The 27,876-nt window shown below is 38.4% G+C and overlaps 1 protein-coding gene across 6 annotated transcripts in view; it reads left to right on the top strand.

Moving 5' to 3' along the window:
* The window catches only part of ttll7 (tubulin tyrosine ligase-like family, member 7), a 73,108-nt gene that overhangs the window by 29,783 nt on the left and 15,449 nt on the right, over nt 1-27,876 (top strand). For all 6 annotated transcript variants that reach the window (XR_001426456.1, XM_015044694.1, XM_015044695.1 and 3 more), the window contains 8 exons: nt 1,064-1,137; nt 4,842-4,977; nt 11,249-11,335; nt 14,120-14,351; nt 19,352-19,662; nt 21,179-21,313; nt 23,873-23,953; nt 27,562-27,722. Coding sequence is in view for 5 of the 6 variants with exons in the window: in XM_015044694.1 (XP_014900180.1) it covers nt 1,064-1,137; nt 4,842-4,977; nt 11,249-11,335; nt 14,120-14,351; nt 19,352-19,662; nt 21,179-21,313; nt 23,873-23,953; nt 27,562-27,722 (1,217 nt within the window). In the remaining variant the exon portion in view is untranslated. The remainder of the gene's footprint in view (nt 1-1,063; nt 1,138-4,841; nt 4,978-11,248; nt 11,336-14,119; nt 14,352-19,351; nt 19,663-21,178; nt 21,314-23,872; nt 23,954-27,561; nt 27,723-27,876) is intronic.

Raw genomic sequence — 27,876 nt, 5'->3', positions numbered from 1 at the left:
TTTCTGTAGCTTGAACTCATTCAAGGAGAAAAACGATGTGCCGAAATTTGAAACTGTTTAAAAAAAATAAAAAAAGCAGAGATATTGCCTCATTCTGGTTAACGTGGACAGGGAGCATCTGGAGTAAGAAAACATTTTCCACACTTTCAACCCTACGAGACACTTGCAACAGTGGACTCCTCAGTACCAGCATGTTTACTGACATTTGTTTTTTTTAAATATCCATACAGTACAGCTTGAATATAAAATGTTGCTGTTCAAAAATCGAATTGAAGGTAAAAAAAAACAAAACAAAAAAAAAACAGTGATATCCAGCAATGGTTTTGGTTTCATTTAGGTTTTATTTTTATTAAATCTAGTGTTTGGATTTCACCTTAGTCTCTTTGGATTTAGTACTTTACAAATAAGCATGATTAATTTGAACTGCAAGGCACAGGCAACGTACTAGTGAGCTGCAGATTTAGAAAAGGAAAAAGGTTGTAAGAACAAACTCAGTTCCACTTATTTCTCAGCGGATGTCAAAAGAGTCAAAGTTTTCTGAGACGTGAGCACTGTTTAATTATTTTTCCTTTAAAATAGCGGAATCAGGGGAGCTTTTCTAATCTAGATGGGGAAAAGTGGCAGCCGCTAGTGCTTTAATGCCTCCCACCCTCTTTGATTAGCCTTTTGATAGCCACAGCTGTAATCAGTGGGAATAAGGAGCGAAGGAGCAGAGGCGCTCTTTCAAAAAGGGCACCACCTCATCTATGAGTGCTGTTTTGGCTGAAGAGAGAGCTCAGGTTGAGGTCTGCTGAAGGCTCATATCACTCAGCATTTAATGATACTGCGGCACTAGTGGCAAAGTGGTCCCCACCTCTCCGCTTTTTGTCAATTTGACAAGCTTAGACGCACAATTACACATTTATAACATGCTAATGAGAGAGGGGAAGGGAGAACATATTATTAATTTATGGCAGTGACGTCTTTCATCCCTTTCCCTGTATTTTGCAAGGCTTCATTGTTTTTTTTGTTTTTTTTGTTTTTTTTTTCTGTTACTGAGTGAAATGTTTTCCTTTGTTTCTAGAAAGAACAACTTGCACAGGTTCGCAGGCAGGTTTCCAGGGAAGAACATGAAAATCAACATCTGGGGAATTACAGGTAAAGATGAGGCAAACAGCTGGGGAGAACGGGCTCTCCCTTCAGGAGCTCCACCCACTGTTTTTTGTGCCAGCTTGCTCGCATTTACGAGGTAATCTGCACAATGCCAAACTCTTGGTAAAATAAATGTTGCTGCTGACAGAATGAAAAAAAGAACACATATTGTTTTTGAGATTGCAGGAAACCAGACTAAACACATGTTAAAATCAGAGAAAGGCAGAAAAGCAAAGGAAGGGAGGCTCAAATTGCTTCTCCTCCTGCCAAATTCTTACCCTTTGACGCATCTTAGAAACACAGATTAGCAGGTAAACTTTGCTTGCTTGCTGCGAGCCATCTCATCCCTGCCCAACAATCCCTTCTCTTTTTCTCCCCTTCACCTCAGAACCCCCAGCTGGGTCTCTGGAAGACACAGAGCGTATCGATTTTCTAACCTCACAGATGGAGCAGATTCACCCTACAGCATGACTTAGCAAGTTAAAATTTACCACTTGGCCCATGTAAGCTATTCGCTCCTCTTTACTCCTCATTTTATGCTTCATTTTCCACACAGCACTTCAGCAACAACAGCATTTTATTTATTTTTTTTTTATCATTTTTCTCCCAATTTCTTACACAAAAACAGACACACTCACCCGTCTTTCCGTCTCCAAAGGTCGAAGTAACTTCCTGACCGAGTCTTGGTCAGAACGCTCCTCCAGGCCTGCATGAAGTGCTGCCACCTCTTTCCTTTTCCTCGACAGGCTGCCAGACAGTCAATCAGGCAGGCTGGAGCACCCCTAATAAAGACCTCTTAGCATTCAAATGGTGCCCCAGCGCGGCGCTGAACTCTGATTAACACACTGCTCCTCATTAGATGAGTTTGAGTAATGAACTCACTTACATTTGGCTATTAGATAAGATCTGTTTCAGGTACGGAGCCCGTTACATCTGAGGAAGACCCAGCTGCTTGTTGCTAGCTCACTACCTTGTTAAGCAGCAGGAGTCATGAGACTTTAAAGGTGCCGTTAAGCGGAAAACAAAGAAAGATTTTCTTACCGTCTCAAATAAAGGAGTAGTTGTAGTTCTTCATTTCACTTAAGTGAGATCACACAGAGAGGAATCTAATCATCAACTCAATCAAGACATACATATGTTCAGCTTTAAAAACAGCCCCAGGTGTTTACATGGCCTGCTGAAGAAGTGACCATGAGCTTTTCGGTTAAATGAGGCTCTTTAACTATTGACAAGTTCTAGTGTCTGTTATTCCTATTGATATATATATATATATATATATATATATATATATATATATATATATATATATATATATATTAATGTGTTGAGACCTTTTTATATTTTGTCGAGTGTGTTTTTGAAAAGAAGTAATAGAATTACGTCCATACACCTCTAAAGTAATATAACTGAAAGAAGTCCCTCACAAAAGGATTCATATGCCTTGAACTTTTTCATACTTCATCATGTCACAACTACAAACTGCAATGTGTCTTTTATGCAACAGATTAACTCAAAGTACTGCATTATTGTGCAGTGGAAGGGAAAAGATACAAGGTTTTCTATATATTTTTTTACAAATAAAAATCTGTGACCTGTGCCGACTAGCTTATGAAACCAGCCTTCGCTGCGGTTGTACCCGTAAGTCTTTTGCTGCGTCTCTACCAATTTTATGCATGTACATACTGAAGTTTTGTCTAGTTTTATTTGCAAAACAGCTTAGTCAGATTGAACGAACACCATCTGTGAACAGAAATATTCAACACCTGTGAAAATTTGTTGTTGTTTTTTGCTTTGACTAGACCATTCTAAAACCCCAGTGGTTTAATCTAAATCCTCCCATTGTGTTTCTGTCTTTGTGTTTTGTGTCTCTGCTTGGTCGAAGGTGAACCTCTAGCTAAAGTCCCTTGCAGCCTTTATCAGGTTTTTTTTTCACAGCACCTGCCTGTATCTCCATCTGTCTTTGCCTTAACTCTGGCCAGCTTCCTGGTCTCACCATCCACAGTGGGCATGGTATTTTTTAGGTACAGTGCTTGTTTTCAGCTACACAGAGTATTTTGGATGTAACTGAGCCAAAAAAAAAAATTGGCATTTAGAGCCATCTGACAAGATCTGCTGTTTACTGTGGTGCCTACATCACTTGTGACAAACTGCTTTCTTTCAACACTAGCTTTCTTTCCTTAAAGAAAGGCCAGATTTATAAATAATGCCAATAATGGTTGCCTTATTGACAGATTATTTGACCTGTGCTCTGGATTTCTGCAGCTCCTCCAGAGTTAGAAACTGTTTCATGACTGTTTCTCTTAACAATGAGGCTTGGATTTGCTGTATATAGTTTAATGTTACAGAGAGCACATCAGACTGTTATTTGAGGTGCTATGTGACACAACACAAAAAATATGCAATGGGTATTATTTCTTTTGCAAGGCATTGTAGTTAGAAACATTTCACATTCAACTGTACTAAGAAAGGAGCTTAGTTAGTTGGCTCATATCTGGACCCAGAACTTAGCAGTTGCTTTATTTGAGTCGCAGTAACGTGGAATTGGGTCATCTTCTCAACAATATGGAAATGAGGCACACAGAACAGCTACACAGCATAAAATTATTAATTGCACATGGGGAGCAGTTAAAGTTTTAATGCTGAAACAGTTAACCTTTACTTGGCATTTTACTTGCACTAAAATCTACTACTCACACGCTGAGACGTAAAAGTATCAGTTCTCAGATATATATAAAAAAAAAAAAAAAAGAACATGTTTTAGTTTTCCAAGAATGTTTTCTGCTTTAGACATTACCATCATGTCTGAATCGGGAAGGCCATCTAACGGAGTGGGATTTGGCTCCTGATAGGGCTCTGCAGATGTCAGAACATTCGCCTGCTTTTTGAACTTAAAGTACCCGATGCTTATTTTGCTTAAAAAGCAGACATTGTTTTGATTTGATGGACAACGCGATGACAAGGCCGGGTTTGGAGATGTAGTTTCAGGATAACCCGGCAGAGGTTTACAAATTGTTCTAGTCCCTTTAGATCCATCATAAACACTGGGGTTAGTTTAGTCTTTAGGGTGAAATTTTAAAGGGTGCAAACAGACGCATTAGTGCATATTGCAAAAAAAAAAACAAAAACTGTGAAGTGTACTTCTGGGTGCAGAAAGCAGCTGCGTGAAAGCAGCGCTCCGTGTGAAAAGACTGATTAAATGAGAGTTTGGCAGTTTCTTGACTCAAGGTTGCCAGTAAAGCCTGTCTTTTTGTAATTTGTCTCTGCTTTCTTCTTCTCATTTTAATTTTGTTTTTCTTTCTCTTAGCATGCTGTAATCCTTTTCTATACCTATATTTTATGATCGGCTTACTGCATCCTCTTGTCTTAAATTTTTTCTAAATTTTTGTCAAATATTTAGCTGTTCTCTCAGTATCTGTAATTTTTTTTTTTTTTTTTTTTTACATTTTTTACTGTACTAAACCCTTGCTGCAAATTCTATCACTCGTCCTTTAACCTCACATGCCTCCTTTGCTTAACCCCACTCTGTCTCTCTATGTGTCCTTTCTCCTCTTTACCCTTTATCGCCCGACTCTCATTTCAACTGTCTCCCCTCAATGATAACCCTTTTCCGTTACCTTCTATTTTCCATCTATTCTTTTTATTTTATTTTTTTTATTTGCTCCTTTCTCACTCTCCTTGCCCCTCTCTCTCCCCGTCTCTGTGGCCTGCAGACGTATTTACCCCCCAGACGACAAGCTGCTGTTGGAAAAGTATGAAAGCCTGCTCTCGGCCGCCTTTCAGACCTTCCTCGCCGGGCGAGCTGCCTCACTTCAAAAGGAAATGAATAATCCTCTGAAACGAATGAAGGCACGTACATCAGTGGCAGACTGTCACGGACACACACACACACACACAAACACATGCTGTAAAAACCTGCAGAGATCCACACCTGAACACACACACTCGCATAGCATTCAGGCATCTGTGGGCAGGAAGCAAAGGAACACACACGCACATTTCTATTAAGATTCTGCCCACAGAGACGATTAGGGATGTGCAAATAATGTGGAGTATGTTGCAGTCCATGGTTTTTGTTGGGAAGTTTGACAATATGTAGGAAGGCAGAGCACAACATGTGCTTACTGTCATTCAGACTGTCTCTTCACAAATATTTATTGTGTAGTGCATGATGTTTTTAAAAAGGAAAATCAAATCCCACAGAACAATGTTATGTTTGTTTCTTTCTTCACTTCGACACTCTTCACTCTCCCGTCGGTCCTCTTTCTGGATCTTTTGCTTTTCTTATGTCTTTCTGACAGCATCAGTTCTGAGTGAGTAACAGTTGCTTCCCACATGTGTTTTATTTGATTTTTTTGCTGTATGTTAAAGAGTAAGACATTGAACGTATAAGGACACATTTAACATGTTGAAATAAAAGTCCTATAACATCCTCTCAGAATTTGATCATTTCACAGGGTTAGGAAGTAATGTTTTCTTGCGCCAGAGGCTCATCTGTGTTTTCGAGTAATGCTGCTTTAGCTCTGCTGTGAAGTTGAAGTTATGACGATAAACAGAGCATTGAAACCGACTGAGAGCTTTATAATTTTTTGCAAATTATAAAATAGGATATGAAAGAGAATGAAGTAGGACAAAATGACAACCAGCTGAGACAAATAGCAGTTTTTTTTCTTCATTTTTCTGATCTGTAAAAACAACCTTTTAAAAAACTTTACAAGAGACTTTAACAGCAGTTTTCTGTCATGTTTATGTGTTCAAGAATAGTAAAACAAAGACGCTGAAAACTGAAGTGGGGAGTACTGGGCAGACAAATAAAAGTACATTTAGAAGGCAGATACTTAAACTTAGGATTTTTAGGAAATGTATTGATACAATAAATTATTTTCACATCACCTATAAGGACATGTTGCAATTTTCATAGGAGTTACTCTCACTGTTTCTGACCTTTTGCCATTTTCTTCTCTAAAGACTATTGTGTGTGTGCGTGTGTGTGTGTGTTTTCTAAGAATGGTGTCACTGCAGAGGAACTTCATAAAGATATGAATCAAAGTTCAGGCTGAGTCGAAAAAGAACACATTTTTAATTTGACCAGCACAGAGACAGGGATTTTGTTCAAAGCCAGAAGGAAGAGAGAGTCGCTCTGCAGCTTGCTATCTGGCACCACAATCATGTCTAACAACTGAACTGTCCTCATTAAGGGACACAGTGTGAAATACTAATCTGGGCTATTTATCAGAAAGAAGGAAGGTTCCTGAAGTTCAGTCTGATAATGATCGGGCCAAACGTAGTGCATTTCATGCTGATGCAGATACGCCTCCTTACATCGTATGTCGCCTGCTTTCACTTTGTTTTCCATAAATCACATTTAATAACAAATATTAACATATGTGATTTTATTACCGTATAATCAGAAGACCAAAGGTTGCTTTGCAACATAATCACTTCCGGAAAGCACTGTTTCTCTGAAATAGTGTGAGAACTGCAGCTTACACCATAGCTGAAGTGTTCTAAAAAAAAAAAAAAAAAGCACATAAACTCATTGGGTTTTGTGCTTTTCGGTTATGGAAAAGTATGGAGAAAGACGAAAATGTTTGGAAAAGTCAGTTCTGTTTCCAGACTCCTTTATATTACTAATTACAATGCAGACGAGCAGATCTTTTGTCATATAGATTATATTTGACAGATGCTCACTTGAGTGCACCTTTTGGTAGCATAAAGCCCTGGTACTGTTTGTGAGAAGGCAATTTGCAGTGCGCTTAGTTCCACTGAAAACTAAAAAATGGTGTCCTTTTGTGGATGACAAGGTTTATCAAAACATAAAATGTCTTTGATTAACTTTTTATAACTAAATGCCTTATTTTGGGGGATTTTAGCATAATATTATGAAGTTCTTCAGTGGCAGCCATACCTCCTTCTTATTGTTTTATTATTAACACTGACCTTTACTAAGGTAAGAGAGACCATTAGTGCTTTAGATGGTGTTATAAGTTATTTGGTCACTGTGGTTCATTGGGATCCCTAACACTTCCAAACCCTTTCCAGACTCATAGGAAATCACTTGTTTATAATCTTCCTAAATTTCTTCATTTACTGGCATGATATGTTGCATTTAGACTGTTGTCAGTTTCTGTTTTTTTTTAATTACTATTATTTTAAGGTTAGCTAATCTCCTTAACTGTCATTGATCTTTAATTTCACCAGTCACCTTGGTGTGGCTGATGAAATTAATACATATATATTAATACACATATATATAAACAAATATATGTATATAAGGTTTATTTATTTTTTTATTGTTGTTTTCCCTAAAAAAAAGTAATCACTGGCTCTGTCTAGGGTCGTTCTTTCATTGCGAGCAAACAATCGATATTTCTGTCTGACAGTTTTTGGACCCGCAACACTTTTGTTTGCTGGCTTTGCGAGCTTCTCACGGCCACGAATTGAAAAAAAGTCACGGACTGTCGCACTATCAAAGAACACAGAGTCTGTGTTGTATTCCTAGAAATGAAAAAACCCATTGATTGACTGCAGAGCACCCTCTTGCTTTCAGCTTGCTGTGCCAGAGACGTTTCAGCAATGAGTTGCACTGTTTTCCACAGAGTTTGCATCACCCTTCTCCACACTTCCATTACAGTTAGGTTGAAAGGTATGCATCAGATTGTTAGCTCTGTTGTTGGCTATGTATCTTTTCCACCCCTTAGACGATGTCTTTCTATTCCTTCACTTTTAGGAATAATGAAAATGAGAAACAGGATGTTGTCAAAGCAGCCTGTGGTTTTCTGTCAGAAACATTAAAAAAAAAAAAAAAAAAAAAAAAAAAGCACGTACGCACACAGTCTTAGCAAACGTGAATCAAACGTTTCCAAATAGGCAAGTACAGCAAATGCAGCAGCTAAGCATTGATCTTAAAACAGCTCATTTTGGCCAATTTTTTTTAAACTAAAGATAAAGCTGATGTGAAAGTAGGTTTTATTGTACAATGAATATTCACTCTAAATTTAAATGGATTTTCTTTTCAATGTTGTTGCTCTCACAAACAACTGGAGCACGATGACGCTGTTTGCAGTTCAGGGTTACTTGAATTTAAAAAGAAAAGCAAGGCAAGTTAATTTGTGTTGCACATTTCAGTAACAATACAATTCAAAGTGTTTTACATGAAGACAACAAAAAGTGAGTATGTTATAGTGTTGTATGTTGTAGAAAAGAATGAAAAGAAACGTTTGAGTACAGACATGAATGTATTTTTTGTTTCTTAGGTAAAAAATAAAGTAAGTGAATGGAACTAGGAATCTAAAAGAAACACATTGATATAAGCACTATGCATGATGAAGGTTAAAAAATGCATACATATGAGGTGATCAGCATTAGTATTACACATCCCTGCTGCCTTTATGGACAACCCTTAATTTGCATACATTTTCTGCTTGATATTAGGATTTAAGATTGTTGTTTATTTCTGTTGTTTAGCGTTAATCTCAGCACCTCTAGTCATCCTGCATCCTGCCCCTCAGCTGTTGGTCATTTAGTTACTGCTCCAGTATTTCATTCTCCCAGTGCTGTAGCAGGACTTCTTGTTGCTTCCTCCTGTTTTATGCCGTCATGGTTCTATTATTCCCCTGATTCTCTTGATGGTCTTCTTTTGGTTTTCAATTTTCATGGGATTTTGCCAACCTCATTCCTGAGCTTTTGTCCTGTACCGCAGGAAAAATATGGAAGAATGTTAAAAGCAAACATCACTTCATGATTTATAAATATTATGAGTTGATGTTAAATTTTTACTTTATAAAGAATTCTTAATATGTGCAGTCAGACAAATTCAGACAAAAGGCAAAAGGCGTGAAATAGATATATTTGTATAAGTGATTACAAGATATAAGTTATTTCCAATAGAAAAATTATAAACAGCTAAAATTAAGAGAAAACAAATAAATTTTACTTCATGTGTAATTTCTGCATACATGTCAAGTTGGGTTTTCTCCTGCGCTGTAAAAACATGTCAAAACATTGGTGTAATCCACTTGCTGGTATTTAACAAGGTAATGGGCCTCCAGTGATTTTTAAACCACAGTGGGTGGGGAAAGCTTTCTCCTCATAAAAGCTTATTGAGTTGGCAGCAGATTTTTATTGCCTGTAATTTGTAAATAATTCCACAAAGCAAGGCAAAGTAACATTTTCCCTTTAATAATTACTACATTGTAAAAAAAAGTTAAAAGTTTAGTTCCTGGCTTTTCAAGGCTGCTTAAAAAACCATTTAGTGCTGCAAAGCTACAGGAGGCGGCCTCATTTTTAGAATGGGTTCCCACAAAGTGTTAGTTTATTACGTTTTATTACATTAGAGGGAGTCTGTTGGGGTGATTTACTGTTGGCAGGCATCAGTAGTGCAGATCATACTATGCAATCTGAAAATGTCAGTACAGATAACATGGTTCAAACCTACCTTAAAAAAATGATAATCCTGGACCTGGACCTGTTTTGAAAAATCACAACTTCTATTTGAGATTATTTTATTTTGAGGAAAAACATTAGAAGAAAGTGTTTTTAAATCAGCTTCAGCTATTTCTCTAGACAAGTGTTTCCTTACTTTAGTTGTCAAGGGACACTGCCCTGCATGTTTTAGATGTTTATCTGCTTTGACACACTTGATGGAGTCAACAAAAGCCTGTTAATTGGCCATCAATTTGAAATCAGCTATGCTGGAGCAGGGAAACATCTAAAACATGCTGGGCAGTGTGGCTTCAGGACCATGGTTGAAAAACGTGGCTCTAGACAAAATGTATAGAAAGTTTTTGTTCAATTTCTCTTTAATTTTTTAGGGTGATCGGTTAATTAGAATCACTGGCATGTAGTCTATGGTTTTCTGTTTCACTGGTATTACTATGATGTGACATGAGGGTCAGTTATTTTAGCTACTGGACAATTGGGAGGAGCCAAACATATCCTGTTTGGTTCACAGTAAGAAGAATAAGACAGATTAAAAAAAAATTCTCCAAATTGCATTAGAACAAAGAGTGCCAACCTGAGTGTACCAATTTTCAATAGCAACCTTAAGACAGTATCTACATGCCAGCCAGTTATTTAGGAACACCACCACCACAAAAAAGCTCTTTTTTACTATTAAAAATATAAATATGTAGTTTGCTGAATTCTTCTGGGGCTTTAACTGGTGATGTGTATTAGTCAAATAAGGCTAAATAAAGCAGGAGCACTCAAGACTTTCCTGGTCACAGATCACCCTGTTTATATATACTCTAACTGTGGAAGGCTAGGAGACGACAAATAATAGTTTAGTGGCAAAAAGTTGTTTTGTCAGGAGTGGCTATCAAAGTCTGCGCTACCAGTGATTGTGCTGGATTTTATTCCTTGTTAACTGCATCCAAATGTTTTTTTTTGTTATTATTTTTACTTCATGATTATGCTACTTTACATATATTATTGTAAGTTTCAGTTTATTTAATTCAATATTTTTGTATGTAGTGCCAATTCGCAACAAACATTTTCTCAAGGCACTCTCCAGAAAAAGTCAATTCAGTCCAAACATATAGAAACATTGTAAGTCACAGACAGATTGAAAGTCAATCCACATATGAAACATATGACATTTAAGCCATCTGTGTCCAGAATGGCATGTCCCACCATCCAAGCTTTCACACACTCACAAGTATTAATTCTACCAGAATGAATCCAGTGAGCCAGCAGCCAGCTGACAATCACTTTGGATTTGAGCAGCAAGTGGAAGCCTGTTATTTCCCTGCCTTAAACAACATTAATAATCTTTGCCTGCATTTCAACAGCTGCCAACTGGACCAGGCTTGTGCATGCTGGCGAAGGCCATGAAGCTCCTCTTTTTACTAATTCTCTCTCAATGAGCTCAGCTCAGCAAAGAATCTCAGGCCAGTGTATCTTTTCCAATCTCCCCCAGACAAGGCGCCTCTACAAAAGTGTGAAGTTTAGGTTTCTCTTTACTTTTACATTAATTGAAGAATTTGACAATCCGGAGACGTATCAAATTATAATTATTACTCCATAAGTGTATCCAAAAGATTAAACTGTTGTGACTAATGATTTCTTTTTATGTGTTTAACTGATCTAAACTGAGTTGCCTGTATGTATTAACGTGCAGGAAGAAGATATACTGGATCTCCTGGAACGATGTGAGCTGGATGACGAGAAGCTGACGGGCAAATCCTCCAGGCAACGAGGCCCAAAGGTGGGTGAAAGGGAGAGAGGTTGGGAGACACTGAGCACCGAGTGCATAGGGTCCAGATGCCTCATGGGACCTTCAAAAAAGACGAGTGCCAGAGAGAAAGGGATGGAGGTAGTCAGATGCCTGGAGCTAACACTCTGAGAAAGCACATCGGACGTGATTCAGAAAAATAAAGGTGGTGGTGAGGATTGGGGGGAATGGGGGTTGTGGCTGTCTAGCAGCTTTGGAAAGAAAGAAAGGAATCAGAAAGAGGCCCAAAGAAGGGACCCAACTCCCTAAGGGGACAGCTGTCAGCCTGTTTCACCTACGCTCCCCCACTTGCACCCCCTTGCTATCCTTCTCTCTGTCTATCATTCTCTTCTTTTTCCTCTCTGTCACATCCACCTGTAAGCCCCTTCAATTTCCCGCGACAGCACATTACTCCCTCCATCAACTTGCTCCACTCTCCTCCGTTCACCTCTCCATCCCTCTCTCTTTTGGGTGCGTGTACATCATCCCTCATTCGAGGGCTAAATTGACTGGAACACTTGAGGAGTGTGTTAGGGACCAGACGTTGAAGTTCAGCCGTTACGTTTGTGAGGCCCGAGCCAGAATGAGAACTTGTTCAGACACAATCACTGTTGTCCAAATTAATTTCGGGCCCGTCAGCTTCGATGTTGCAGAACGTATGGAGAGAGACATCGGTAACAGGGGGGAAGTAAAGTGCTGTGACGGATAGATTCCCTCTCGAGGGTGAGTTGCTTACAAGCCATCTGGTGGAGCTGAACCAAGCAGAATGTGAAAGCGCGATGAGTGGAGTTAGACAGGATTTTGAAGGAAAGACATGGCACTGATGTTTCTGTCAGCGAAGGAAATGTTAAGGCAGACGGGACAGGAAGTTGAGAAAAAAGGATGGCAGGGAGCTTTATAAGCCTTTTTAATTGCTTTTTGTCTCCAAATCCTAATTTTGATCTACTGTTCTTACGCTTGTGGTTGATACTCTCTTTCCCTACCCTACTGCTTGATTCCTTGTTCAGGATGATTGCTATTCTCACCAAAATTTCATCTCATTTTTAGTGTCTGATCTCTCATTTTTGTCTCCCTCTTCACTGATGAGGGACTGTCTGTCCATGCATGCTTTTCATCTCCTCTTCATATCCAAAATCATCGCCTTTCTGAGTTCATTTCCACCTCTCTTTGCGTATTCAGTCCCTCCTCTGTGCTTCTATTCGTTCCTTTCTGCTGCCACTGCTGAGATTCACCTTGTCCCTCTCTTTACATCTCACCTCATCAATCTGATGTCCCAATCTTCCCTTGTTATTCTCTTCTCATGTATTTAATCTCTCTCTGTCTCTAGCCCCCTTCATCACTCACCCACACGACTACCCAGCGGTGACTCTTTCAGACCCATGATCACTTCCTGCTTATTAATTTGGGTGGCCTTACAGCAATGCCAGACCTGAACACTGAATATCAGATGAAGAAAAGCTTTATCAATGTCCTCATTGTGTCCCCCTTTCAAATAGGGAGATATATTATTAACATTAAACTAAAAACTTATGTTTATTAGCTCATGCTTTACATTTTAATGCACAGACATAGATATTTTCACCTTCTCATCTCTAAGTTCATATTTCGTTAAGAAAATTCTCCATGTTATCAAAAGCGCTCATGTACCATTTATTTGAAGAATTGAAGGAAAACAGCTGCTGAAGAATGAATAATAAGCTTCTGCCTTAACATTGCTCTTTTATGTAGATAGTTTTTGTTCAAGCTAGAACATTTCCATTGTTAGTGGTTGCACTGATTCTATGAGTAAAATCTTCTAACACAGGCAAAACCTCCCACTCTTGCGTCCTTATGAGTCCAAGTTGAACTCCAACTTGAAGAGTTCAGACTTCCATATTTTTCCCTTAATACTGATAGTAGATAAAGTTGAACACCTGATGGCTGGAGTTGGAGTATGTGAGGAGGAGCTTCACCATGCAAGGTCCTGAAAGTTAAATTCAGGATTTTAAAATTAATTCACTTAACAAGTAAGACCTTAAATAAGGAGTGACGTGAGCTCCTTTTCGTTCCAAATGAGATCCTTACAGGTGATCTTCAGTCTAACCCTATTATGCCATAGTTCATTTAAATAGGAGTGAGATATCTCACCAGATCACTCTCCTTGCCTGGAGCAAGGAAGAAGTGTGCGTACAAGACCGGAAATCTCCTGCATAATGTGGGGCATTTATACTGAGCAGAAGTCCATCTTCCTCGGAGTTGACATCAGGACTGGCATAATGTAATAGAGCTTCTGGTAGACAGACGGTAGTGGAGCATCACCCACAGTGAGATACATCACTCATATCTCAGAGAACAGAGGTTATATCCTTAACCTAAAAGTTTTCACAACTGTCATTATGGAAGGAGGACTTCCATAATTAAGTCCTCCTTTTTTCTTGATACTCTTTAAGGTCATGCTATTAAAGTAAACAACCAATAGTGGTCTTACAGGCAGATTGCTCCAACTGTCCTAAACTACGGATTTCCTTTGCTCCATTTTACATTTTCCCTTCCACTTAAGAGATATGCACTACTTTGTGTTAGGCTGTCACCTATGGAAATACTTTCAGGTTTGTGGTTGTCATGGGACATCATGTGAAACATCTGAATTGTTGTCGCTTGAAAGTTGATTTTGTAATAATGTGTCTGGTAACTTATATGTCAAGATTAATGACTTTGTCTGTGAAATGCATGTTATTTTTATATTCTGCTGTTATGTGTAGAGTATGTTCTGAGCATCTGTTTCTTTGTTGTTGCCAGCCCTTGACCGCCATGCCGGAATGCAGCCAGACGCCAAGAGGCCAACGACCAGACTACCTGGCTGACTTCTCCAGTGGCAGCAGCGAAGATAATTCATGCTCGTCGTCCAATGAAGAGGAGGAAGAGGAGACAAGAAAAACAGAAGAAGTGGAAATTAAAGAAAAGAGAGGCGAGAAGAAGGTCTCCTATGACCTCAGTGAAAGCAAGGAGAAAAACGTGGCTGAGCGCTCAGGTAGGGCAAAGGGTCTGGGACTGCCTTATTAGAAAGGCAGAGTGTGACATCTGATTGGAAGGTTCTTGTGTTTTTGTCTGTCTTTGCCAACATAAAAAAGAAAAAGCAGTTACCATGGACAATAGAGGCCTAGAGAAACATGAAAGAAATATTGGCAGATGAGGCAATTAAAAATTTATTGAGGCTAATTAAAACTCTGGATGATTGAACTAAAGCTTTATGCAGGTAAACAAATATTATTTTAAAAAAATAACGTTCAGTGTTTTTGTCAAAACTGAAAAATTCAGTGTTGATATTCATTTGGAAATATAAATCCAAGTTATTAATTAGACTAGGCTAATTAAGTTAAAAATCAGTTTTTTCTGGTGGAAATAAGTGAGCCAATATTTCTACAGAAAAGCAGACGGTATGAATCAATAGTTTACGTTCTGGCCTGATTACTAGAGTTATGTTGAAGGTAAAAAAAAAAGATTACTTGAGGTCAGTGATACTAGATAGGTTACAGACTATACAAATGGACTAACTTTACAATGTTCAACTTTTAAAATGTCTCTAACTTTGTTAAAAATATGACTTCACTACAGATATCTTCACCTCAGTGAAGCAGTTCACATAAATCGATAAATGACCCGGCCTACAAACACTTAACAGGTAGAATGAAGAAATAAAAGTTCCTGAAACAAGATTGCCGAAGCACTCTGCTGGATAATCGAAACACTTTTGCAAACTATTTCTTATTTTCTGTTTACTCTTATGAAACTCTCTTAAAGAGTGATGAAGACAAAATACTTCCCTTCACGCTTTTAAAAAATTTAGTCATCCAAGGCAACAACAATTTTTTAAATGGAAATGACTAACTCTGCCAGTATGCACTCATTTGCCATTTTAATAAGTACACCTGTGCAGTTGATAGCATACTAGCTAATCATATGACAACAGCTGAATGAAGCACTGAGGACGAGAAAAAAAGGGAGATTTACAAATATGTTGAACAAACGTGATCATTGTTGGCAAGTGCTGATCTACTAGGGTTTTCACTCACAACCAACTCTCAAAAACTTTCCACTGAGTGGCAGTCATGCTGATAAAAATACCTTTTTTGATATCAGAGGTCAGAGGAGACTCATCAGACTGGTTCAAAGTGTAGAAAAGGAACATTGGCTCAAATAACCACAGGTTGTGAAAACATTAATGCTAGAATTCACACAGGCTCTCCAAAATGTGACAAAAAAACACATTGGAAAAAAAAAATACACTTGGTTTAATGTTAGCCCCAGCATTTATATGTTCAGGTCATGATGTAGCATAAAAAATCTGAAAAAAATATGGATTCATTCTGTTTCCATAAACAGTTTAACCTGATGAGGGAATGGGGAACATTTTCTTGGCTCACTTTGGGCACCTTAGTGCCAGCTGAGCAAAATTTAAACTCTACTGCATATTTTTACTGACCATGCCCATCTGTTCATGACCACAAAGTGCCCATCTTCTCAAAGTGGTTTCTTGAACATTATAATGAGTTCATTGTACTGTGATGGCCTCCTTAGTGACCAGATCTCAGCCCAGTTGAGCAACTTTTGGACATTATGGATTTACAGCTGGTAAAACTGTAGCAACTGCTTGATGCCATTATCTCAATGCGGTAAAAACAAATTTGGACGAGTGTTTCTGACACTTTGTTAAGTCTGTGACAGAAAATATGGAGAATGTTTTGAAGAAAATAATGGGTCAAATCTGGTACTATTATGGTGTACACCAGGGTTACGGTGAGGTTTTATGGATTGAGAGAAATTCAAATTTGCACATCACTTACTTTAAAATGAATGTGCTTTCTCATTCATTCAGATACATTCATATACAGCTTTGTGTCGTACACTTGGGCTATTTCTTACTTTCTACGTAGCAATAAATGTACTGATACATTACAGTACTATAGATGTGACTCCATATCTACTCTATCACTAAAATACATGCCAAACTCATCTGTTCTTTTTTAATTATACCATCATGAATTTTACCATCAAAGCCTGTAAAATGGGTTGTGAGAGTTCAGCTGTAGTTACTTATTATTTTGGAGGATTTCTCTCTGATATTTTATCCCAGTGAGTATGTTATTACGTCAGATGGATGGACTCCAAACTGTTTGGAAATAACCTTATAACTTTTCCTTGATTGATTGGCAGAAACTCACAAAGTTCATGTCTTAGAGTTCCCCTCTGTGGAACACACTTCTATCGTGTCTAACTTTTTAGGAAAGATTTTTCAGACACCTAAAGGTTTGGGTCAAAACTGACTGGTATCTGAAACACTTCACGGTTTCTCCCCACCTTGACTGAAAAACTAATTCCATCTGAGTATGATGGTATTATTTTGTTGATGCTGAGTACAAGGAGACCAGAATAGATTTTAGTCAGGTCTGGATGTTGCCTTTGGAAGAAAAAGCTGTAACCTTGTAAGCCTGCTCCATAGGTCAGATATAAGGTGAATAAAAAATATGATGGTTGTCTGTCCATTTGTAACACAACCGGATTTTATATATGAAAACATTGCTGCTCATTCAGTATTGCCTCTGGTCTCTTAGCAGCCTCCTTGACCAGTTATCATATTGTCTTTTTAGCAAATGTGGAGCAGCCTTTAGGTTTTCTAATGACAATTCTCCAGTGACTAATGAGCAGTTTCTCTTTGCCAAAATTCCCACATAATGCTGTTGACTTTTCTCTATTCTTCTGTTGTTCAATAAGATGCTTTTGATTTTCTCTATAAGCTCTTTGTAAACTACAACTTACCTTCATTCAGTCATTATCTATGTCCTCTTATTCCTTGTGGTGCTTCAGGGGACTGTAGCCAATTCCTAGTGGTTAATAGGAGAGGCATGGGTATACCCTGGACAGATCACCAGTTCACCATAGGACGACACAGTGACACACAGAACAAACTTCCATGCATGCAAACACTCATTCCTATGAGCCATTTTGAGAGGCCAATCAACCTAGCATGTACCTGGAGTGAAACTATGTATGTATTCAGAGAACATGCATAGTCCATGTAGAAGCACCCTGGCTGTGATTTGAATTCAGAACCTTGTTACTCCAAGGCAACGGCATCAACATGCAACTGAAAACTGAATTTTAATGGATGCAATTGATACAAAGTCAAGGAAATCTAACTTGGACAGTTAACCTTTACTTCAGCTTAATTGGATTTACTTTAGTTATTAAATTTGTACAAATAGCAGGGTTTCCCCCAGTGTGTTATAAACCTGGTGGGCCACCAGGCTAGGCATTGCTTATTTTTTAAGTCTTTTTAAAAGGCTTAAAAAAAAATTAAGACTTTATAGTTGGTGTTCGGGTATTAATCTTCCGATCTTTTAATAACACATAATTATCAAGTGATATTTTCAAATTTCCTGCCAGCTTTAAACGTTTTTTAACTCAAAAAGATGACTGGCTGCTGGATGAATGACTGCCCTAGCATCCAACCACCGGCCTTAGCAAGTTTTCTGGGGGAAGCCAAAATTTGAACAAAATATGTTTTAGTAAATTTAAATTGAAGGCAAGTTTATACAACCAGATTAATGCAGGGTTTTTTTTTTCTTTTTAATAAATTTTTATAACAGGGTGTTTTGGTATTTTGACTTGTAGAACGAGTTAAAACACCAAATGTTGCCAGGTGTTATGGTTAGACTGATTAGCTCTTTAACTTATTTTAAGTGTGTGTAAGGATCACTTAAGAAATTATTTTACGTCCATATCCAAAAAAGGTCAGAATTAAAGTATGATCTTCTCAGAAGGTGGTATTAGGGCCTTTGTTGTTATGCTTACCTGAAGCAATAAATGATGTATGTTCCTTCCCTAATTGCTGCTGAACAATCCTAATTTGTGAGTTCGGCAATATGGCTAGTTTTGCCCATGTTTGTTGGTAAAACAATTTTTCAGGAGTACAATCGCCGATGGAAAGGGCCACAGCACTGGGTGAAGTTAGGCATAGAAATAAACAGGAGACATTTGATGGAAATAGAAGAAGAGCGCACCTTTTTGTAAAACACCTTGAAAATACCTTGAGGGTTTGTGTAGAATTATACAATTTTATAGCAAGAGTGATAAGCCTCATACATTTCCTCCAATTCACAACAGTCACATGTACTGAATCACTTTTTTGCTCTTAGAAGTGAGAAAAGAGAACACTTTTCACAGAAGTCAATGCACTGACCTTGGCTCAGAAATTCTCTGGTTGCATTGTGGGCTGAGTTATAGCGCCCAAGGAGAGGAGTCTTGCATTAACCTATTCAATTTATCACAAAATGAGGGGCTAAATCATGGAAAAGAGTAACGTTCTTTGTGGAAACGTATGCATACGTGTGTGTGTGTGTGTGTGGGTGTGTGTGTGTGTGTGTGTGTGTGTGTGTGTGTGTATGCAGAGAGACAGCAACCTTGCCAAGTCCTTCTCCATACCAAGCCACCAAAGGACTGCTACAACTAAGCTCCATAATGCTCACAGTTGGCACTGACCAAACCTTGGAAGATTCAGCAGTCGGAAACACACACAAACACGCATACTTGTAAGCTTGGTTTACGACGGACGCACACTAATACACTGGCTGATAGACAAGCTGGAACAGTCTCCAGGTTTATAGACCGAGTCTGTGACAGTTTTATGTGTAATTCTCTACGAGCTTACTTATGTGTGTGCGTGTGCGTGTGCGTGTGCGTGTGTGTGTGTGTTTGAGATGGAGCTGCTCTTTAATCTACCCTCAGACCTTACAAGAACCAGATTTCTGCTAAATTTCTGGCATTGACAACACAAGACTGACTTGCTAATAACACAAAAACTGAACCGCTGGGTCAGTGTGTCACACTTCATCTCATGACGTAGGCGCCAAAGGATGCAAAGCAGGCAGGAGAGCTTGAAAGCCTGACAAAGACATTGTGAAATCTGAGGAGCGCAAAGCTGTTTTCTCAGTCTCAAACACTTTCTTTTCAATGTTTCCTGTGTCTTTACAGGCCGCATGTTCTGGAAACCTCCAATCAAGTCCCCCAAAACAGGCACTACTCCCTCTGTGTCTCCGACCCTTTCTGGTCCAATCAGACGTTCTATCTCTTGCCCTCGGTGCATTGCCTCCCTCCCGTCACCCAATGAGATGCGATCATTTTCCACCAGGCCATCTTCGATGATTCCGATGGCAACGCCTCTCGCCAGGCCGAGCTCCGCGACGCTGAGCTCCGCCGCGATTCGCTCTCATTCGCTGAGCCGCAGTGTCTCCGCCCACCGTGTGCCTCACAGCAGCAGCCTGGGGACTATCCACTCTAATGTGGTAGGATACTCAACATACCTAAGCAGAAACCTTTGATGTGTTAAAATATAAAATATGCTTATGCATAGTTCATTTTTAAGTTGTTAGTTCAACCTGTAAACCTTAATTTTTAGCTGTTTTTCATTTGACTATAATAGTACTGTTGATTTTTTAAAAACAGATATATCAGGTTACTGCAGCCCAGGATAATGACCTTCAAATGTGCCCATCTGTTGCTTTCTGCCTTCCTTCTCAATTTACCTTCCTCTTTCACAGCTTGTCTTCTCTTAGTACTGTTGAATAAAATGAAACCAGGCGTTTACAGAGTTTACATAGTCACGAATGACTTTTAAAGATGCATTTTAACTTATTTCTTTTTAGGGTTTTTTCCAGGTAGAAAGAAAAGGGAATACATTTTTGAAAATAATATTTCATTGCAGACATTTTAATTTAATGTAGACTAATTCACGTAAGCTCACATTTAGACACAGTCACACACATATATGGCTCTGGAAAAAATTAAGAGACCACTCAAAATGATCAGTTTCTCTGATTTTACTTTTTATAGGCATATGATTGATTAAAATGAGCATTATTCTTTTATTCTAGGAACTACTGACAACATGTCTCCAAAATTCCAAGCAAAAATTTTGTATTTATTTGCAGAAAATGAGAAATGGTCAAAATACCCAAAAAGATGCAGTGCTTTCAGATCTTATATAATGCAAAGAAAACAAGTTAATATTCATTTAGAAACAACAATACTAACGTTTTAATTCAGGAAAAGTTCAGAAATCAATATTTGGTGGAATAACCATGAGGTTTTCAATGAGGTTCAGTGCAGTGGTCTCTTTTTTATGTACACCTGCAATTTAATTGGTGAATTCAATAAGGATCCCACTTCTCTAATTTTTAAAACTGAAAAGAAAATGTTTTTCTTTGTGTGTAAAAAGGTCCGAACTCACTTGCATGCATGTTATTTTTTCTGCATTTTATGCGGTGAGTTCACCATTGCATGTAATTTTGCCTTGTCTTGAAGTGCAGGGAGCTGCACTTCAAGATGGAAGCACCTAAGTAATTCTTAATGTTTGCATATTTCATAATTTTAATGTTTGAATTTGTCCACTACTGGAATGGGATGCCTGGAAACCAACAAATTTTGGATTAGTTCCTCAGGAAAAAAAATGATCAAAAATCCAATCAGAATTTAGCCAAAAGCTTATTTGGAATTGCGACTAAGAAAGTGTGTGGTTTTTTTCTTAACCTTCCTAAATGACAAAAAAACCTAATATTGGTAGTGGAATGTATATCTAAGCCTGTATCCATAATTTTGATCTTGTATGGGGTTAGAGAAAATCCACAATAAATCTAAATTTGTGCATCCAATTCTAGTTTTAAAATGTTTATTGCAGTTGTTGTATTATTAATTCACTCCCCTGGTAAAAGAAGGATTCACATGCAGATTCAAATGCAGCATCATGTCAGTGATGCTGTGTGTGTACAGTTTTGTTCTAAGTTGGCATGTACATGTTATTAGGGGGAACCGTTGATAAGCTTGAAGGCTAAGGAGCAGGAGGCCGACATGGTGCGTCAGACCCTCTCAGCGCTCACCGCCATGCGGATCAGATTTCCAGGGAAGACTGAAGAAGAGGCTGAGGCAGTGCTAGACGAGGTGGGCAAAGATTTCTTATAGACAGGTCATTTGTTTAATTACATTTTCTTTTTTAATTGTTTTCTGCTGGGATAAAAAAAAAAAAAAAAGGTAATTTATAAGAAACAAAGAAACCAAGACATGCTTTGAGTTTCTCTGTTGCCTGCTTGGTTGTTTTTACAGTGTAGCTACGATTCATCTCCCAGTCTCACTTTACGATAGCATGTCAGCTCAGACTTGTCTTCCTCTATATTTGAAATGAACCCAGCAACAGTTTGCCTGCAGTCCAATGCTGTTCTCCTCCACTCCTTTCTATTAATCACAGCCACTTCCTTTGTAATTGCATGGAAACTGACAGGAGAGGGCCCTGCTATTTTAAATTTGTATGTGCAGATGGTGCATATTTTAACTATTTTTTATCAATGTACATTTGTTAATCAGCTAGTAAAAAAACTTAAATATAGTCAAGTTTCGATTTATGAAAATAAAGGCACATAATGTCAGGCTCCCCTGCAAACTGTAAAGCTCATCTTGAATCTATAATGTAAAAAGCACTGTGAATATGTGAAGCAAGTAATAATATCTGTTAGGCAATAATATCTATGTATGTAAAATTAATGAGCAAATTAATTTGGGAATTTTATTACATGTAAGCCATAATCATCAAAGTAAATGAAGTCTGAAATATGTCGTTCTTTGTGCAATGGCCTTTTTTATAAGATTACCACTTTTTGATTTAGAATTAAATTAATAAATTCACTTTTTGGGATGATCAAGTTTACTGAGATGAAGCTTTTCTATGCACTAAGTAGGGTTCCTCTACGTCTCTGCATGTTGTATAAATAGTATAAAATCTAAGGATACGTGGGGCACAAGATTCGACAATCAGCTTCAGTTTTAGGACTACAAATTTCTCTTGCTTTTGTTTTACTAAATTAATAAAAATATATTTTTCTTGACATGACTGACTTTCATCAACAAATAATGGATTTTAGCTGTTATGATTTAAAATTACAACTTGCTGCAGGCAATACAGACTCCAAACTATTTTTTGTGATTACCACTGCCCCTCCTGTACGCAAAATGAAAGCACAGCTGAGAGACTGCACCTGTACTGTTGACTCCTTAACTCAGAGGAGGAGTATTCACTTCGCTTATTTTGTTTTCTGTAATGATTCACAGTTGAGAGGCTTAATTCATATTTGTATCTGAGTTATTGTCTCACTAATCTTTCACTGAAAGTCTCTCATTTTTTTATTCCAGTTAACGATCGGCTGATAAGAGACATTTCTTATGTGCATTTTTTGTTGAAAAATTTGCCCACATCTTGATATGTAAAATAAAGAGCATAGCAGAAGGGAAAGTTTTATTTTTATTTTTGTCTGTTTTTGCCTTTTTTTTTTAAAGACAAACATAAAGATTTAGTCTATGAAACAAATGTCCCCATATTGCAAAAAATACTGAGTTCCAGCTGTGCACTTGCAGTTAGCATTAAACAAGTGGCTAAGGAAAAGCAAACCTGCAAAAAGACGATTTTTAAAAAACATTGGAAAGCCACTTGTATGTGGATATGTGTGTGTGAGAACAGAAAGGTAAATTGCACTGGAGCTTTCCACTGTGAGCCCTCTTTGCAGGGGATCTAGCACCTTATGTGACATAAGTACATCAGTGGGGAAGTGTGGCTTAAGTCAACTCAGCAACAGCAATGGGTGAATATGCACTTTTACTCTGGTTCTATAGTAAGAAAATGAGAATTACCCACACAGCTTTTAAATATATCAAAACATACAATTTTTTTTTTTCCCAACATAACCTCGATAAGTAGGAGTTTTTTTGTTGTTGTTGAGATTTTACCATTTCACAGGATTGTAAAAGAGTCACACATATAAAGGAGAAAAAAATTTCTAATTCTGGTTACAGGAAGTATTGTGACATGTGATTTTGTAAAGGTTAACATCTTTCCCTTGATTAGAGTATAAAGACAGGACTCAGAGCACTAACAAGACAAGACGGTCTATGTTGTGCTGCTGTAAACAGTCTGTCACCTTCTGCTTTCCTGTGCAGCTTGATGTGGCAAATATTGTGCAAGGAACCCAGTGTCTAATGGTGCCGTCACGTTTGAACATGGAACTCTATTGAAACGAGGAGCGATTTGACGAAGGCGCGAGGCGATTAGATTAACCATCAAACAGACCCAGCAACACTGCAGTTTTCAGGGTTTGATAGGTCTTCCATAATGAGTCCAACTAAAATATTGTTTTGATATTACTAAGATGTTTTTTTTTTGTTTTTCCTTTCTGTAAGGAAACATTTTTGCTATTCTTTAACCTAGTGTTTCACTGGAAAGAAAAATCCTGAACACGAGTGTCTAAAAAATAAGTTTAAACGATGAATAAATTTACCTTAATAGTTTTCTCTCTGCTCCTACGTAAACAAAAGAAACCTTGAATGCTCAGAGAAGATGGTTAATGTTTAATGCAACTGGAAGTTTCCATCTCATAAAATGGTCTTTAATAATAGATTTGCTTTTTGTTTGTAACAAGCATTTCCAAAGCTTTAACATTAATGCTCATCACACAGATTCTCGACAACTGGAGATACCATAAATCAAAGGTGGCGTCATATTGGTTGGTGAAGCTGGACTCGACCAAACAGCGGAAGGTGAGTCGCAAAGCAGAATCCAAACTCCTTGGCAGTTCTTAATTGATTTAAGTCTATTGTAACTGTATCTTTATGTCTGTATCTTTGTCTATGATTCACATCTATTTTAATTTCTCAAATTTGTATTTTATTCAAATTTTACACCAGCACAGAGTAGAGGATAGTCCAGAACTGGAAGAAAAATAATGCACGACTTTCCCATTTTTCTTTTTTTCAAATAAAAATCCGAAAAATGTGGTGTGTATGTATTCACCCCCTGATGCCCCTAAATAAAAACCCAGTGCAACAAGTTGCCTTCAGAGTTCATCTAATTAGTCAATCAATGTCAAGAAAATCCAAGAAACACAACAGACAAGTAAGACATAAAGACATAAAAATCATCTCAAAGATCATGCTTTAGTCTGTCTCAAAATGGGAATATTACATCACAAATACAAATCTCCCAAAAAATTATCATCCACTAAACTAGCCGAGACAAGATGGCCTTAAATCGAGCAGCCAAGAGACCTTTGGTAACTCTGGAGGAGCTAAAGAGATCATCAACTCAGGTGGGAGAATTAGTTCACAGGATAACTACTAGTTTTGAACCCCTAAGATCTTGCCTTTGTAGATTTACTGGTATCTTATGGTTAAAGTAAAACCATAAGATGTCCCATTTAAAATTTCATCCATCCATCCATTTTCCCCCATTTTCCAAGAACGAGTAGTGAGGCAATAATTCTATTAGAGGAACCCAGACATTTTTCTCCCCAGTGACCATCTGCAGCTCATTATGAGGAACCCAAAGTCATTCCCAGGCCAGAAGGGAGACAGAGTCCCTCCAGCAAGTTTTGGGTCTGCTCCAGGGCCTTATCCCAGAGGGACAGGCCTGGAGAAGCTCCAGAGGGAGGTGCCCAGGAGGGATCCTGATCAGATGTTCCAACCACCTTTGCTGACTCCTTTTGATGCAAAGGAGCGGCGCCTCTACTCCGAGCTCTTCTCAGATGACGGAGCTTCGCAGCCTGTCTCTAAGGTCGAGTCCAGCCCACCTAAGAAGAATGTGTATTTCACATTCTGATTGTCTGATCAAAGAATCTTGTTCTTTGATCAGAGCCGATGTCTTGTTACCAATGTAAGAGCTTCCCTTTGGGGCTCAGCTGTTTTTTCATCGAGACATTTTTAACTCCACGGTTTTTATGAGCAGACCATCCTTTCCCTGTTCCGAACCAAATCCTCAGGCTCAAAATCCGACTCCCATCCCAGCTGCTTTACACTTGGTGATGGAAGAAAACCTGTTGGAGGCTCCGTAAACATTTAAACTTGGGCGGACATTAGCCTTTCAGCAGGACGGTGACCTTAAACATACAACCAGATCTAAAATAGAACTATTTAGGTCAAACCATAGTAATGACCTAGAATCTTTAACAAGAGCTGAATATTGATGAACTGAGCTGCTTTGCCAAAGCAGCTGAAGTCTGAATCAGAACCCCTGATACAAAACCTGAGTTACAAAAGAAAAAGCTTGAAATAAAAAGACTTGAAAATAAAATTGTGTTTTTATGTTTGTTTGACTTGGTAAAAGTTTAGAGAAACGTGTTTCTTTCCAACATGTCGTCAAACATCATAAGAGAAAAAGAGAACTGGTAAGCTTTATCTTTTTTTAAAATTAATTTAGGAAAAATAAAGATAACAAATTAGTCTCCCAATTTCTCAAAAGAAAGCCAGCTCTGGGTAAAGAAAAGACAGCAAAAATATATAGTTTAAGCTTTTGTTGTTTATTTTAAATAGATAGGACCAATATGACTCCCACTGTTCGCAAATGTGATTTGCTCAAAAGTGAGTTGATTCATGATTTGCATTGGGTTGCATTATATTTTGCTATGTATAAAACTGAAGTTATGTTTTTAAAAGCATGTTGTTACTTATGTCCATGTACCCATCAAAGTTACTCTGAAGATCAGTTTAGGTTCAAGTTGTTGCTTTTTGTCAAAATATATTGTGAATGCTTTGACATGGTTTTGGGAAACACCTCTTCCCAGTTTTCTGATGGTTCAAAATAAAAAAGGTTTATTTTGAACCCTGTCTAGGACACATTTCTCTGAAATAATGCTTCATTTATTTTATTTTTTAAATGTGGGACACATTTTTCTTTCAGACACAATTCGCCATGATAATCCTTTCTTTTTTTTTGATGTTAGGTCTAAAAGTGTTAAAAATGGGGCTCATTTATCTTTTGACGTCCGTATAAATGGCCTGCCTCTGCCTTTGCTGTCAGGGCTTCTATACCGTCGCCTTGCACGGAATGGATGTTGTTAAAACCAGCGAACATGACAAAATGTCACTGCGCCTACCTATTTCTGTGAAAGCTTTTGAACAACTTTTAAAACACGAAAAGTAATCCCCAAATCAAACTTTAGAGGAAAAAAAAAAAAGGAGCAGGAAAAAAAAAACATGACAAACATGAAGATCATTACCATGTCAGACCATGGGAGGTAGATCCACCAAAAAAGATGTAAACAAAACAGAAGAGGGGACAAGACGTGAAATGGCATCCAGTAGGCGTGTCAGTAATGATGTGATCTCTCAGCCATTGCTTTCTGCACCGCTGTGCTCAGCTGTGGGCCTCGGTGGCGTGAGCTCATGTTTATTTGGAGTGAAGCAGCCTAATGAGCAGCAGGCAGAGGTCAGGAACGTAGCACCCACCGCTCCGCCGCCTGATTACCATACCAAGACATATCTGTGTGTGTTTACTCATCTATCAGTTTGTCTGAGAGCGCATGCATGCCCTGTTCGCCTCATGCTGCTGTGGGGAAATCTCACTTCTTTTGCATCGATAACAAACACACACACACACACACACACACACACACACACACACACACACACACACACACACGTGGATGCACAGACGGACAAGCACTTCAGTAATGAGGAGCGAGGAATCAAAGTCAAAAGAGCCTCAGCACTGCTCTGAGCTGGGATGAAAAGGGGAAGAAAAGGGAAGAAATAGATGGTTGTGAGGTGGGAAGGGATAGGAAAAAGGAAGAGGGGGAAAGATGGAAGCCTGGTGAAGGTGTCTGTGGACCACCCGGGAACTTCTGACACCTTATCTCCAAGACTGACATTGGTGCAGCAATTAGCTCTCTTCCAGGCTCTCCACTGTCTGCCCCAATGGTTTTTCGTCCTAGCTTGCAGCTCAGCCACACACACACACACACACGCACACACACAAAGACATTGGATTTGTATCTTTGCATGGAGACTTCTTTGAAAGCACTGACTAAACTGCTCAAATAGTCAGTGCACAGTGGAAAATTTGATTAAAGTTTTTCTTCAGTCGGTTTGTGTTGTTGAATATGCATTTTTCACCGGATTTATTCATAAATGCAAGCTTGCTCTTTGTTGGTGAGCAAATTTGGGAGCCTGTGTGATTGCTAATTTCATGGTAAGATCAACAGGGAAAAAACAGGAAGAAATTACAACGGGAAGAAATGCCAAGTTCTGCATATAAATAAGAAACGTCATTATGTATTTCATTGCAACAAACACACCTATTACTTGCACAACTTTGAACCTGAAGTAGCTGTTGTTTTTCTCTTCATCTCACACTTACTTTCTGGTTGCCTCAGGTGTTGGACATTGTTCGTTCAAACGTTCGCCTGGTGCTGCAGCGGATCTGGAGGGAGCCGGACGTAGAGAACCTGCACCTCTATCGGCTTTTTAAACGCGTCTTCAATCGACTGTTGTGGAGTCATGGCCAGGGCCTTTGGAGCTGCTTCTCCAACACCGGGTAGGCTGGTCTGAGCTCGACTAAAGCTGCGTCTACAAATGAATTCTATTAAAATGAACAAACGAGGCAACAGCCTTAAAATTATACTGAACAGAAAACCAGTGGGTCTGTTCTAAATACGCTGTCCTTCAAAATTGTTTGCACCTCAGGTATG

This window comes from Poecilia latipinna, unplaced genomic scaffold (assembly GCF_001443285.1).
Source record: "Poecilia latipinna isolate Pla-1442-1.1 unplaced genomic scaffold, P_latipinna-1.0 Scaffold687, whole genome shotgun sequence".
NCBI classification, from domain to species: Eukaryota; Metazoa; Chordata; class Actinopteri; order Cyprinodontiformes; family Poeciliidae; genus Poecilia; species Poecilia latipinna.
Note: the sequence above shows the minus strand (reverse complement) of the source record. Positions and strands in the feature narration are given on the sequence as shown.